Raw genomic sequence first — 15,918 nt, 5'->3', positions numbered from 1 at the left:
CCTACAATGTCAGGGGTTTTACACAGCTTGAAGTGTAGTATCTTTTGCTCTATTACTCTGTGGTTTAGTAATGCCAGCTGTAGAAGAGACCTTAAGTTGCATGTCAATGCCTGTGCCTCTTCCCAGGTATACCCGATATACTGATCTTACTTGCAGGAGTATTTTTAGAAGTTTCAGGGATTGTTCTAGGTTTGTTAGCCTTTTTTTGAGTACAACAAGCTCCATGTGGGTGGCCACATGAAGATTGCTGCTGCTTTTGTGCTATGTTCTTCCAGCGTTCCCTAAGGAAAATGAGGTCACCGTGATTGTGGGAGCAAGCCAACATTCATCTGCAATTGTCTCATCTCTCTGCTGCTGCTCTGGACAGCCCAGCTGGTTTGGAAGCCCAACCTCACAAAAAAAAAAACCCTGAAATGCAGCTGTAACTGATTTGATATTAAGGCTAAAAGGACGGTTGCCTGTACTCATACTGTGCAAGTAAACTAGCCTCTGGCTTGCCTAGGTCTTCATGTGTGACAGTGCAGAGTTTACCCACTACCAGCTCAAGAAGGTAGCAATTTGGGAGCAAAAAGACACTAACGAAGTGGCCCACTAGCATGAGGATGCTTTTTTATTTGAGCAGTCTGGAAACATAAACCTTGGCTCTGTTTTTCCTTGGGAAATTATAATTAAGTGACAGTGTCTCACTGTTCTTGTCTGCGTTATTAGGGAGAGAGTGAGAGGAGGTGGCTTGTATTTTGTTTAAGTTCATTGTAAAACTCAAGTCACAGGCTTTCATCATACTCTGCAAGACTGTTGGACAGAAGAGCCTATGATGATTGTGCAGAGCACATTTTGTCAGCTTCTTTTCGAGTGAAAGCTTGGTGTTCCTGTTAGCATGTCAAATGGATGCCGGTGGCAGTGTTACCCCTACTGCTGCTGTTTCAATTTGCAGAAGACAAATTTTTTGCATTGCAAAGTTTCTCTGTCCTTTGAGAAGGTGTATGCTTACTCCCGTTTTCTCTGCCAAGTGTGTACAACTTAGAAGACAGCAAAGCCAATCAAATGGATCTTCCCAATTGTAGATACTTGGACATAAAGGGTACGCTTGATAACTCTGAAGCACAGAAAGGGTTTACAAGTTACACAGTAGCACACTAACAGAGAATTATGTCTACATTAAAGGTGAATATTCCTGACTTCAGAATTTTTTAATATTGCCTTAGATTCATGCAATTTCAACTCTTTTTTTTCTTAATCATGTCTGGCTACCAAAATCATCTGTAACTTGGTTGTGCAGAAATGACTTCAGCCTATGACTGACCGTCTTTCTTAGATGTCAAATTGAAGTTCATCAAAAGGAAAAATGAAGAGATCAAATTGCTTTTAGTTCTAAACCAGCGGCTGTTTGGATACTGTGCAACTCTAAAGATAATAAGGAATTTTAACAATACCAAACACAAATATACTCCGTTGAATATTGGTGCCTGCTAAGGATTATTTGGAATAGTTGTCAAGAAGCTTGTAACCCATTGGTGTAAAACCATTTGTTCAGACTTACAGCTTTTAAGCTGAAGTATACTCAGAAAGGAGGTTGTGTTGGAGTTAATGAGGAAGAAGGAGAGTGAACAGATTACAGCATCACAAGAAGTAACACATGGCACTTATAGTCAGTCACATTTACACAATGAGCCGGAGGTCTGATTCTAGCTTCTAAATAGGTGTTAGGTGGAAACTACTTGGATTCAATTCAAACGGCAGTGTGGGTGTGATGCTGTTGTCTTTAGTATACGGTGCCCAGCCCCACCTGCCTTCAGTGATCAATTCCCATGTTGTCTCAAGTGTGTTGCTGTTTGTTCACAAGTGAACTAGTTCAGAGGGACCTCAAGTGTGTATACACAGGGAGCAGTCACTCTCTGGGTTGCAGCGCACATACACCTGTAGTATTTTTTATCTGAGGGTCTTAGAATGCTTTAAAAATACTTGTTCAAGTAAAATGATTGTTGAAAAGCTGCTGGCACCAGTGAGGTGAGCACTGAGTGTGAAGCTGTGCACTGTTTGTAGCTGTGAAGAGAATGTGCACCTTGCCACCATCCAGGCAGAACTTGTCAGTGGTGTAAAAGGATGCTGAAAGTGTGCTGGTTTTGCTCACTATTTGATCAAGTTTTTTTCAGTGTCTGTGCAGTTATGATCCTTGGTTGCACCCGAACATGAGGAAAACAGTAAGTGCAGACCTACCTGTAAAACACTTTTTTCCTCCAGCGTTGATCCCAGGCCCCTCTGCATTTAGAACAGCTTCACCTGATCTTAATTGCCTCCAACTCACCATGACATTCCAGTTGCTGGGAACTGTCAGGGCCTATAGGAGAGCAAATACCTGCTTTCTCCAGCCAGGCCCTAGATGATGGTGGCAACAGGGAAGCTGTAATGCCTCCACCTTCTGGGTGGTGTGGCATGAGTTCAGCGGCTGGTCATCGCCTGCCGTTGAGCACCTTGCATTTCCCGTGCCACTGGAGGACTCTTCTCCTGTTTTGGGGGAAGCCGGAGCGGGGGGTGTCTCTAACAGTATCTTCTGTTACTGCCAACTTCAGTTTTAAAGGCAGAATTTATATTTGTGTTGCATCACGCCCCTCAAATTCCCCCTTGTGTTTTTAGCCCTCAGTCCGCGTCCTGCGAGGCCGGTGGTGGAGGGACCGATTGACCTTGCTGTCGCTTTACCAGAAATAGATTTGTTATCTTTCTGGTCAGGTCTTAGTTCATGCAGAAGCTGACTTCTGGCTTGAGTTGTCGGAAGGGTGTGATTTCTACCATGTGACGTACTTTTCAACTGCCCCAAGATACTGAGGGTGCAAAAAACAGCACTAGTGCTAGCTAGATAAACCTGTGCTGGATTTTAAACAGAAAATCTATGCAACAAAGGCCAAAAGAAGAGTGGTGAGAAATTATTACTGTGTGCAGCATTGATTTATGATCAATACAGCCTCTTGTCCATTTGTAGAGGTAATTTGTGTTTTAAAAATGCAGGACTAATTGTTTCATAAATGAAAAAAAAGAATGACTTTCAGATCAAAAAAATGCAACTGTTTGAGTGCTTGGTAATTGTTACTGTCTAAAGCTAATTACTACTGGCTTGTGCCGTGGCTAATAATAAACGAGTTCATGGGACATGAACTCACACTTCTGTGTCTTCATTACACTGTTTTTATTTCTGCTGTTCAGGGTTTAGTTCTCACACTTTCTTAAACAACTATTGCACGGTACCTTAAAGAGCTGTCTTTGATCTAAATCTCAATTTTAACCAGCTGACCTGCATTTTTGTTTAATAATAGTCACTAAGTGCTTCTGATAAAGTCAGACTTACTTCGCAGTGAAGCAAATGCAAGGTGTAGAAGAGCATAATCGTTCCTGTAGAAATTACATCTCAGTACCATAGGAAAACCTGTTTGGCAAGCAAGCTGAAATTCCTTTTTTGAATTGGCCTGGGTCATAAATTGTCACCTCTGCTACTCTAAGAGCAGACTTCTGTCATTGTTCCCTGTATGTATGGACCATCTTCTCTGCTGTTTTGCCTGGCAAATCCAGACAGACCTTCAGGCTAAATCCTGCAATATTTCTGCAAGAAACAATCATCACCATGTAGCATACACACACCAGACTTAACATTAAAGGTGCTCCTCCCAGGTGCAGATCCCCAGATAGCTCTTTGCTTTTTCTTATTGTTTCCAAATCCAGACATTTCCATTCTCATGCTTTCTTGCTGAATCTGCAGCAAAATTAATCTCTGTGTTTGATTTAGGTGTAACAAAACGATGGCTGTTTGCTTACTTACCGCGGGGCTTTGCACCTGGATAAACTGGTGTTTTTCTCATTTTTAAAGTATATACTTTAATGTCAAAATAGTCACTATGGGAGGAAAAAAATAATCCTGACTCGAATCAGCAAGTGGATCAAAAGAAAAAATGTTTACAAATGTTCTCAAGCAAAGCTATTATTCATTAACTTATCTTCTTTCCCAGTGCTTTGAACTCTTCATGTGGAGACAGGAGGGAAAAGCCCTAGTTTTTTAAGCTCATTAGCTTTAGCTAAAGTATTCTGTGTCCTCAATTATTTTAGTAGAACCAGCTTGACAAATAAGTTAACACCTAGGTAATTGAGGCTTTTTATTTTCCGCTAAGTCCAGCAGTTCAGCACTTTACTCACTTACCTGTTCTCCTCCTTCTGACAAGAGAAAATTAAAATCCTACCAGTCCCCAAAAGCATTTTGATACACATCGGCAGGTATGTGCATGTGCACGCTTGCTTTGCACACAAGCCTATGGCATTCTTGAACTGAGAAAGACACCAAAATTGGTTATTGCTAATCCACTTTGGGATCAAAAGCCACTTCTGCTGATTAAGAATTGTCAGTTGGGGAGTTACCGCTGAGCAGTATATGTCTTTCTCGCACACATCCTTGCTTGCACTCAGTTCCACCTGTTGTTTGTACTGTGGTCTGGAGTGATAATGAACTTGGGAATAAAGACATGGAAACCAGGCACTGGCTGCTGCAAGTGGGTGTTACGGGCGTAGCGCAGTTGCTTTGCAGTAGAGGGTATAAACCCTTCTCTACTAGCTGGACAAAACACTGTACTTGTGTGGGTTGTGTCCTGTGGCTCACCTTAGAGGTCTGAAGTCAGTGTGACAGAGATACATATTTCCTCAGAGGATTTTATTTTTGCCTTTGCTGTCTGTCGCAGGGAGGAAGATGAATATTCAGAGCTGCGGTCAGACCTCAGCCAAAGCCAGCATGAGGTTAACGAAGACTCACGCAGCATGGACCAGAATTCTGTTTCGGTACCAGAGAATCAGTCCACCATGGTCTCTGCCGATGTGGGTGAGTTATGCTTCTTAGTAGAAATGATGCCTTTGAAATGCAAATCCAAATGTTTGTCGAGGAAATAAATTCATCTAGGCTGTGGTTAATTACAACAAATGCTGAACTTCTCCACAACTGTGAACTTAGATGTGAAGTAACTGCTGTGCCTTGATGTAGAATAGCTGTGGAGTCTAAAATGGCATGATTGTTTAGGAGAGTTCACAACTTTTGGGAAAGAAGACAGGGATAAAAGCTATTCGTGTAACTTACATGCGCCTGTAAAGTAGTCTAACTGTTAAGAATTGCAGACAGAGTAGAAGTTGGGGGGGGAAGAGTGGGAAATGGAATTGTCTGTCCGGTTCTTTTACAGCCTAATCAAAAAGGATGTCTGCACTTCCTGCAAATGGAGACCCTTTTTAAAGTATGGAGTAGGGATAGCTTACTGAAGTGGATTTAGACAAGGATAAATCTGATACAAGCCATTCAAACACAGTGCAAGGAGGGAGGACCTCCAGACAGCCTGTAACTAATTTTTTCTGATTACGAACTAAAAGGGCAAGCATCTTTCCTTCAGAATTTCATCTGTTTTGTCATCCAAGCACAGTTACTGATAATTTGAAGAGCCTCCAAGTATAGAATAATTACTCCATAAAGCTTGTGATGTAAACATGAGCAGATACTAAGCCTTCAGTATGATAATGTTTTAAGTGTTTGGGAACAATTGCTGAGCACCATAGCTGTAGACTAGTAGAGGTCTGCTGTAATCCTCACTACGACTGATTTCCAGAATTCTCTTAAGAGAATTCTCTTAATTTATGTTTAAAACCCTATAGTTGGTCTTCATTTTCTTTCCTAGGTAAACTAGCTGGTTGCCTAGGATCTTCCACGGCTAATAGTGTACACAAGCAGTATTGCAGCAGATCATTGAAATAGCAGTCTTAAGCCCATTGCAAAACTTGTGATCCTTAGATATTAAACTGTTAACTCTACATGAGGCTTTGGTGGTGTTAATGCAACACGCAATGCTTACTTCCAGACATAAGAAACTGTATTAAAACAGTTTCTACCTGTTCAGAGCTGTGCACTTCATTTTTGAGAAATTTTTGCTCCTTTTTCCAGTACAGTGCCTTTAGAGGAATGGACCTGAGAGTGGGCTGACTTTTGGGCGTAGTGTTCATTGCCCTCAACAGCAGTTCAGTAAAGCAGAAAACATGTTGATATTGTAAGCAACCATATGAAAAAGATTTTCTGTATGATTTCTTAAATTGAAATTAATATATCAGCTCCAGAGTATGTAATCTGGAGATTATAAACAAATACAGCTTGTTTATATAACAAACATTGTTATATGACCTGACACAGCACATTTGTATCTCAGTGCCTTTAATTTCTAGAAACATTGATAGAACAATATTAATGCAATCACAAAGGGTCTGTCATACGGAATTCAAAGTATACTCAACAAAATATTGTATGGAGTCAAGATATTTTAGTAGAGGGTTTTATATTCTTTAAAAATTAATGTTTTCACTTTCAAAAGTTAATGTTTATTATTAAGTTCCTACTTGAACAAATTCTAACATGAGGACTCGTTTTTCCTTTACTTTTCTTTCCTTTTCTTTTCCTTTCTTTTGACAAAAAAAAAATTTAAACTAATTTACTTTTCAGCATTTATTTTGGGTTAGGGTTTGATTTTGTTCCTCATGGTGTGGAACTGAAACAGGGTTTGTGTACATTAACAGCAAGTTATTAATTTAAGTTTCTGGTAACAGTGGGGAACATGGCAATAAAATGAAAAATAAGAATGTTAACTTTAGGGATTCTTGCATTTTTTCCATGTTTTTCTTCTATACATAGCCTCTGTCCTTTTTTGGGTTTTGTTTCTGTATTCCTGTGAACATAAATCCTTTTGTATGTGTCCTTTCCAACCTTAGTGATTCTGTGATTCTGTGATTCTGTGTATATTTTTTATCCTTCTAGATATGGGTATATAAGGATACAAAATCATGACCTAATAACCATGTGCATGACCTTGCTTACTGCCCTAATGGAATGAGCATCAGTGAATTACTAAAAACCGTAATACATCACGATACACTAATGCATGTGGATATGCTGCTCTGTTGCTACAGGCAATAAAACACCAAGAGTTAAAGCTATGAATGCTCTCCAGTATGTCTTGCAGAGCTTGTGATTGGGTTGTATTGGTTTTCTGTGAGAAATGGGGTTCTCGTTATTGAAAACCCTTATTTTCTGCGGAAAATGTTGTTGCAGGAACAAAAGTCATCATACAAGGTGTTGTGAAGGTTGTTTAAATGGACAAAATGCTATAGAAGATGTTACAGAAACAAAAAAAATCAAAGAAACAAAATAGAGGTTTTTAGAATTATGCATCCTGCATGGTATATGTTGCTTGTAAGTGAGTGTTATTATAGAGGGATTTTTGGTAGTATTACAACAGATGGGTGGCTGCTAGTCAGAAACTAGTGAATATGACTTCAAGAGTAAAGTTTTGTATGTGCTGCCCATTCGCATTTTTCATACAATAGTGTGATACCATTCTAAACTCTTCAGTCAGCAGTAGGTTCATGTTTATGTGCAGTAGGCTGTGGAATTACATTTGTGGTAACGAGTTTACAGTTTATTACTTTCTGATCATCTCCTCCCTTTATCCAGCTGCATTCAGTTTCTCTTACAGAGAGAGACTTCAAGGCAGTCTACAATCATCTGCTGTCTCATGTCAGTTAAATTTCGGACACAGTTCAGTGCCACACTACTTGAGTCCCTTGTAAGAACCACAACTACGAGGCTTCTAGGGAATCTGACCATGATGAAACGCGTGCAGCAGTAGTATAGAAATAACACCTTCCAGCAAGAATGCCTGCCACGCTTTTTAGTAAGATTCAGAAACTGCTGGTGCACTGCTGTCTCATAGTGCACTGCTTGTGTCCTCTACAGTTGGTAGTTATTGCAAACTAGTAAGCCAGAAATACTAACTAGCACACCCAAGAGACGACACAAAGGTGAGTTCTACCACATGTCTGCCTTAGGAACTGCTAGTGTCTGTCGCCAGATGTGAGCCTGAGTAAAACAAAAATAGTTGATGAGGTGAGCTAGCAAAGTACGGAGACTCACTTGTTTTCAGAGGAATGGAGGATGCTGTGACAGTGCCCAAAGCACTAAGAGCTTTGCCTAAAGACTGAAAAATAAGTGATTCTCTGCTGCATTTTATAATTAAAATAGTGTTGTTGTATATGCTGCTAATACGGTTGTGGCATGGAACATAGCAAAGAACATGGTGTGCTGTGATCCCTGAACATTCTGCAATTGCATTTGAAGAAGAAATAGCTACAAAAATTAAACATGGGCTCTATGTCGGTAGGGATCATTTCTGTAAACACCAGGATTTTTTAAATCAGGCAGTGCCAAAGCACAGCCACAAAAATTCCTCTGAAAAATGTCAAGACATAATGTCAATGAATGTACCAGGCAGAAAAAATGTTGAATTTACAGAGGAAAAACCTTTGAGGGTATATAAAATCAAGGTAATAGGCCCTGAATGGCAAAAAGAATAACAAAAAAGAAGTGGCATAGAGTGTGAGCATGTCGTGTCTTATAATGTTGCCCTTCAGAAAAGAAAGAGATTTTTGAACAAAGAGTGAACACTGCAGATAGATAAGTAGGAGGAGTGTTATTTGTAAGATGGGAGGTAACTCATTATTTCAGTTGATGTGGTTATGGTATTTAGCCTATCAGTTGGCGAGGAAAAAGTGGCAGATTGCAAGGACATTCCTCGAACAGTATCAGTCCTAGCTTTCTGGAGCAGGCACTTCCTGGATTAGAGTTTGTTTTTTCACTGAGGAGTCACTAACTGTTGTGATATTTGTTTTGTTCTGCTTTCTTTTAGATAACTGTAGTGACTTGAATTCAGAACTGCAAAGAGTGCTGACAGGTCTGGAAAATGTTGTCTGCGGAAGGAAGAAAAGCAGCTGCAGTTTATCAGTAGCAGAAGTGGATAGACATATTGAACAACTCACTACCGCCAGTGAACATTGTGATTTAGCCATTAAGGTAATGGTAACATTCAGCAATAAATGCAACATGTACATTGCCTGAGACACCTGATCACATTCTGTACTAACAGCACTTCCAAAGGTGTCAAAGCACTTCACAGAAATCAACTCCAGCTCACAGCGTGTGATGGGTAAGCAGTCATACACCTGTTACACACCGAATTTTCCAAGGCACAGGAGGAGATACTAACTTTCGATCTCAAATCAGAAATGTATATGTCTTCTGCGCATTTCAGAGATTAGAGAAATGGGGACACTCAGTAGTTAATTTACTTTCTGAAGGTTACCCAGCAAACAAGTTGTCACTTGTCCAAGGTCACACAGCTAGTCACTAACTGGTAACTGAAAACGCGATATGTAATCCTCACTGAAATTTGAAGGTTAAATGCTATAAACTGTGCGTAAGTTGTGACTTTGCTGGCTTAAAATATGAAGCTAGTATTTAACACAAAGCATGTGTGGTATATCAATTCTAATGACACAAGCCAGACACAGGAGCAAATAATTCAACTGATGCTTGTGTGTCTTGGTTTTATGGTTCATGTCACAGAACGAGAGGGATGCCTGATAGCACGTGTAACGAAGGGGTTGCAATTCAGAACCTGAAAGCAAGGGAACTGTGAAATATCTTACTATATATACGGAAAAAGCTGAAGGAAGTTTTTTGTGTCACATGGAAAGGCGACAGTGTCTCATTTATATTAGAACAAATACATTGACGATTTGATCACAAAGTGGGGCTTAAGACAACCCTTTGGCATACTACTGGGAAAGGGTGCCTCTGTCCCTGGTGGTCCCTGAGGAATATAATGGCCTATAAAGAAATTAACATTGAGTAGTAGTTTGAAGAATGTGGGTATATTTGAGAGAGAGACAGACTGACTTCCGGGTCTCTTGGGAACACCCTTAAGGCAGTTTGAATATCTCAGAAGATGAGGATCAATACTTTTAATGTTACCCAGTATTATCTGGACTTTAAGGGTTAAGTGTTCTCAGAAGTCAATCACCAAGAGAGGGATTGGGGATCCTGGAAAACAGGTGGAGATTGGTCTGTGTGAGATCTACAGAGGGTCGCTGAAGTGAGACAAAATAAAAACTTCTGCAGGAGTTGGATTCAACAAAATGTCAAAAAAACTGCTATAAGCTTAATTCTCAAGCTTTTTATTTTAAGCCCACTATTTACTGTTCATTCAAATTAACTACAATCAAACTTCTATAATGATAAGTAACTGTCAGCAGCTTCTTCCTGGTCCAAAATTCAGGCCTTTTATTTTCATGTGATCTCTACATGCAGAGCCATTTTCGGGGGAAGCTTCTCCCCATTGCCCATGCTGTAGAGCCTGGGATTGTTTGTGTTTGACAAGTGATAGCATACAAAGGTTATTAACCTTTCAGGAAGATAGGAATCTCTCTGACATACTCTGATTACATGCTAGGGAAGTGTGTCACCAAAGTGTTTAATATTGCAAAACCTACACATAGAGCCCCTCTCAGCAATTCCATCCATGGCAGCAGGTCACTTCTGCTTTCCTGCTTCCTCAGCCAGAGAACTGAGATTTTTAAAAAAGGTGGAATCATGAGCAGAAACCTCAAATATTCTGACTGTCTTTTGCTTTGATAGTTGGCTTTTTTCTTCACTGGTGGACTAGTGCATTTAAATGTTTCAAATCCTTCTGCTGTGGTGGTTAAATTTCACTGGGTTTCTTTTAATGCTGTTGCTGGTAATTTTTTTTTTTTTCTTCTTTTATACAAATCATGTGACCCTAGCTGGTTCAATTGTTTCTGTCCCACAAAGAATGAAAAGACCTTGAAATGAGATTTATCAGATTGTCTGATAAACTGAACAGTTACAAAACTGTCCTTTGTTTAGGAAAATTGCCACAGAGTAGGCTGCTTAATGCTTCCTATATTTTGAAGAGTAAATAACTATCAGTAACAGATATCTACTGCTAAAAGTCTACCAGTTAAAAAAACATGTAAATATTTCCAAACATGAGAACTGCTGTACTGGGTTGGACCAGAAGTCCAGTGGCAGGTGCCAATGGGACAACTGCATCAAGAAGGACATGCATAGTATGTCCTTCTTCCTTCACAAATGCTTCCAGCAAGGTGGGTTTCGGAAAGTTCTTGAGCTGGAGACGGTGTCTTTGTGTTTAATAGTCATGGGTGGAATTTTCTTCCATGGTAGTATCTAATGTGTTTTTTAATCCGTCTAAATTTTCGGCCTCCATAAATTGTGGTAGGAATAAATTCTACCGTTGAGTTACGCCTTGTGAAAAAGTGCTGCTTTTTGCTTCTTTTAAACCTGATGCTTGCTGATTTCATCTGATGTCATACCAGTAACACAGCACTGCTTGTAAGGAAGTTCAAGCAGAGAGTGCTGGTGGCAGTGTCAGAGACAAGGCTGGAATCACCATGATATGATATCCTCCCATGTGCTCAGAACACTACATTGTATTCTATAATCCGTGAAATTATACCTGAATTTGTCTGCTGTGCAGCAGCATGCCAGATAAAACTGCTCTGTAATACTCCTTTGAAGAAAAATAAACAAGCTGGTAGTTTACATACATATATCGATGTGCAATGTTTATGTTTGATTTACCATGGAGGATGATTACCATGGTGGTCGTCAAACTGGAGAATTGTAGTAATAGTTCAGTCAGCAAAAGGATACTGATCAAGTCACAATGAAGGAGCAGAGAGGCAAGCAGAAAGGTCCCTCAGCTTTGTTAAGGACTATAGGGCAGCCCTCAGTATGACTGTCAGACTCATGCTGATCCTGTCACTGCCTGTGGGCAGATGGTACTTGTGTACACACATCTGTACTTGTGTGGGTGGGTGGTAGCGGTGGAGCCTGGAGAAACCGCAGCAGCCTCTCGGTCTGAAGATACCTCCGTAGTGTAGAGCTATTCTTCCTCATGGCAGTTGTCTTCTTTCAGTGTTGCTCCAGGCTTATCACCCCCAGTGTAGTGCTCCAAGGATAAGAGGCTTGGGAAAGGGAGGGGTTGGAAAAACAGCAACGCTAGGGGCATGGGGAGTAAGGAGGAAGGAGGCAACAGCAGAATTTGGCACTAGAAGGGTGCAGCAACAGCAGGGGAAGTGCATGAAAGAGGGGAGGAGTTTTGAGGGAAGACGGGAGAGGAGAAGACAGCAAGGAAGAGGCACTGTTGAAAATAAAGCTGACATCAAGAGGGAATGCTCCCATTGCAGAGCTTTTCTTCACGTTGTAAGATTAACCACCCTGTGCTTATTCAGAACTTTAACTCATCCTTGTGTTGTGTTGAAATAACTTACCTTGTCATACTTTGAGACCTGTAGGTCCAAGTGAAACTAATGTAAGGGAGAGCTGTAGCTTCTTTCATCTTAGAGAGATGATGCAGGGCATTGCTCTCTTAGAAAAGTAATTTAACCTTACTACCAAATGTAGAATCATAGAATCTTTGGGTTGGAAGGGACCTTTAAAGGTCACCTAGTCCACCCCCCCTGCAATGAACAGGGTCATCATATGTAAGCAGAATTATAGTGTAGATACTCATCTCAATGGAGCTTTATATTTATGACTGTAAACCTATTGCAGTTTTATGGAAGGGAGACATGAGATAGGATTTTTAAAGGGTAAACTGAAGCTGATTGCAAAAGTTTTGTCCCTGCTTCTTCCATAGAGGCATCTTGAACTAGTTGTTAAAAACAGATTTATTTCCTTTTGTGTGACTGTCTTTTCCTCCTCACTAAGAGGTCTTCATAGAATCATAGAATAGTTTTGGTTGGAAGGGGCCTTTAAAGATCATCTAGTCCAACCCCAGATATCCCCCAATATCCCCAGATTTAAAATTTCCTTTTCTATAGTGTGAGTTGATGACTTGGATTCAGCTAAGCCAAGCAAGAATATAATAAGGAGCTAGCACAAAGAAAAGTAAAAAACAAAGCCAAACCAAAAAAGTAGGTAACAAAATGGGGCCACCGGACAGGAAAGCAACTTTGCAGAAAATTTGGGGTAGCCAAGAGTTATTCTTTATGACTGATGTATTGATAATAATAAATAGCCAACTTTTCATTATAATGGACAAATAATAAAATTTCCCTGATACCTCAGTGTCAGTGCTGAAAACACTGGGAAGATTTCTTGCAGAAAAAAAGCAGAGTTGTTTTTTGAACTTGGTTTATCATTTTCAGCTGTACTCTAGGTGCTTCTTTACATCCCTCCCAAATTAATGACATAAACCTCAGTTACTAATTTTTGTTATTAAGTCCTTTTGAACAAAACAACTAAGTAGACTTATTTTTAACCTTGGTACAGGAGTTATTTGTTTTCCATATTAAACTGAAAAGCATAGGCTTTAGCTATAACTTGTTCTTGGATTATCCAATGAAATGAAACTTCCTAGGTTGCTAGTTACATCATATATCTATTTATTTTCCATGTTTCTTCCTGCCATTTTAATGCAGGCTGCTTTTGGAGAGATTTGAAAGCTTATAAGCAACAGTTGGAGGGGTTTTGCTTGTTGCAAAGGTCTTCCATAAGCAAAAAAATCTAGCACGGGCACAGCATGCACTGTGTGGTAGAATCAGAACTGCGTGTAGTTACCTGACATGTTGAGTGTTACGCTGTGTTTCAACATGTTGAATGACCAGTCTGACAGTGAGTTTAGGCACGGCCGTATTCCCTTGCTGGTGGTGTGTGCGTGGAGTTTAGTTTCACCCAGTGGAAGCTGCTGAATATCCTTCATGCTGAACGGTGCCTGGGAGGCACAGTTCGGAGCAAGGGGCAGAAAATGCTGAATGGCATTATACATCCCAAAGAAACCCAGCCCTTATTAGGGGCTAGAAAGGCTATAATGTCTTCTGGTATAATGTAAGCCTAGCCAAGGCCAGTTTTCTTTCTTTTATCTGTCACCTCTAGGAAAGAACATGCTCAGGGACATGTGAAAGAAGAGTTCTCTTTTTTAATATCCCACTCTTTTCCTTGCCCTTATGTGGAGTTGGTCTAGAACAAAGAAAGGCCCCGTACCATGCACATTCACAGGCTTCTACTTTCTGCCTGTTACTCAGACAGGGAAACAAGAAGCACAGTGCTCACCCATGACAAGGAGTCATTAATTTGTTTTAAAGTGTTCTAAGATGAAACTACGGAGATTGCTGTCACTCATGGGTGCCATGTGTTATATTTGCTTATAAAACATCTGTCTGCTTCGGTGTTGGACAGTATGAAATACTTTAATAAAATGGTCGAACTATCAAACAAAATATGCACTGATTTTGTTTGATATTACTTATCAAACAAAGGAAGCAAACTAATGGTGTTGTGGGGCTGGGTGTGTACCTGTAAGTGTATATAGTTGCCTGTTACGCACTCCTGTCCTGCATACCATTAGTCCTGTTCAATCATCCTTCTCCACTTCTTTCTGGTTTTTGATGACTCTATTTTTGCAGACCGTAGAAGAGATTGAGGGTGTACTGGGACGTGACCTTTATCCAAACCTATCCGAAGAGAGGTCTCGATGGGAAAAGGAGCTAGCTGGCTTGCGGGAAGAGAATGAGAGCCTCACGGCCATGCTGTGTAGCAAAGAGGAAGAGCTGAACAGGACCAAGGCCACTATGAACGCTATTCGTGAAGAAAGGGACAGACTGCGTAGAAGGGTAAGGCTGCTGCATAGATGATGGCTTCTTGTTCCTCCTAACCTGTATAATTTTGTCACCAGAACAAGCTTCTCTTTAATGTTGCTTCCTGTACTGGCTGTAGGGCTTTTTGATTTTAAAGCTAAGCTATACAAGTTACAGAACTGGGACAAAACTGAACATAATTGAAAAAGAATGTGTGATGAACAGCCAAGGTGTTCAACAACCTGATGTCAGAAATCATGTGTTAACAGAAAACCTGATACTCATCTCCAAGGAAGCATATGTAACTTGTCTATAGAGAAAGCAGATGTTCACTTAGTGTATTTTCCCGTGAGGCACTTTTTTTTTCCTGTAAACAACAAATATTTCTTTGTTTTTGATGGGAATTCAATTTGTGATTAGGAGAAAGAAAAAGAGCAGGACTCCTGTCAGTGGGTAATAATTCTCAGAACTGAACAATGAGTAATCCCAGCCATGTCCTGCTTCCGCGTCTACATTTTATGATGCTGCAAGGTCAAATAAAGGCCTTGTGCTTTACGTGGAGTCCAAAGTAAAAAAAAAACTGGAAATTTGTTCACAAAAAAGCTGAAAGATCCAAGAGAACATGACCTCAATCTTTGTTACTTTTGAGATTTGTTAACTTTGTCCCTGTTAAATCAGCAGTGTTCTGGATAGATATGAAATAATTTTGTTTTTCAAACGGGCAGTTTAAGTTTGTGTTCAATTTGAGTGACAATTGACCACCATATCTTGGTAAAATTATTGGAAGTGTTGCTCTTTACCTACTGGCAGCAGATCAACCTTTTATGCAAATACTGTGTTTCTAAAACAACATTGTTCTGTAGTGAGTGTATCATTTTAGCATGAAGCTGTGTTGTGCAAGACTTCCAGTCTTCAGGTAGAGCGCCACAAATTACCTTTGCAGAAACTCTGCAGCCTCCCAACACTAAAAAAAGTTATGTGTGATGAGGGAAGAATAGTAGCCTGCTATGATACAAAACAAGACCACTTCAACTTTGCCTTTGTAAAATTTAGTTTTATTATACACCATAAGTGTAAGTCGTTTCCGGTCCTGAAGTTTTTGGCCTGGCTTTATAGTGACACTTGTCTTTAAAGAGAGGCAGTACTACTCCTTGAGCTACAGAAGTAGCATTTATGCACCTGGTGAATTATTGTAGGATCTGTGGCTGGGGGAAGCAGGCAGAGAATAGAAACCTGTGCTGTGAAATTTGCTTACACAAATGCAGGTATTGACACTACAGATGATACAGATCAATATTGGGATATCAAACGAAGAAAAAAATACACAGCCTTGAGGATAGAATTAATAGAAAAATACTTAAATTTTGAGAAGTACCGAATGCAAGTTAAGGCGCTTAGAAGATTGAT

The 15,918-nt window shown here is 40.1% G+C and overlaps 1 protein-coding gene across 1 annotated transcript in view; it reads left to right on the top strand.

Moving 5' to 3' along the window:
* MCC (mutated in colorectal cancers) overlaps positions 1-15,918 on the top strand; it is a 69,144-nt gene that overhangs the window by 10,532 nt on the left and 42,694 nt on the right. The window contains exons 4-6 of the mRNA XM_010286095.1: positions 4,716-4,852; positions 8,742-8,905; positions 14,341-14,547. Of these exons, the coding sequence (XP_010284397.1) occupies positions 4,716-4,852; positions 8,742-8,905; positions 14,341-14,547 (508 nt within the window). The remainder of the gene's footprint in view (positions 1-4,715; positions 4,853-8,741; positions 8,906-14,340; positions 14,548-15,918) is intronic.

This window comes from Phaethon lepturus, unplaced genomic scaffold (assembly GCF_000687285.1).
Source record: "Phaethon lepturus isolate BGI_N335 unplaced genomic scaffold, ASM68728v1 scaffold35104, whole genome shotgun sequence".
NCBI classification, from domain to species: domain Eukaryota; kingdom Metazoa; phylum Chordata; class Aves; order Phaethontiformes; family Phaethontidae; genus Phaethon; species Phaethon lepturus.
This window is presented reverse-complemented; position numbering and strand designations above follow the sequence as displayed.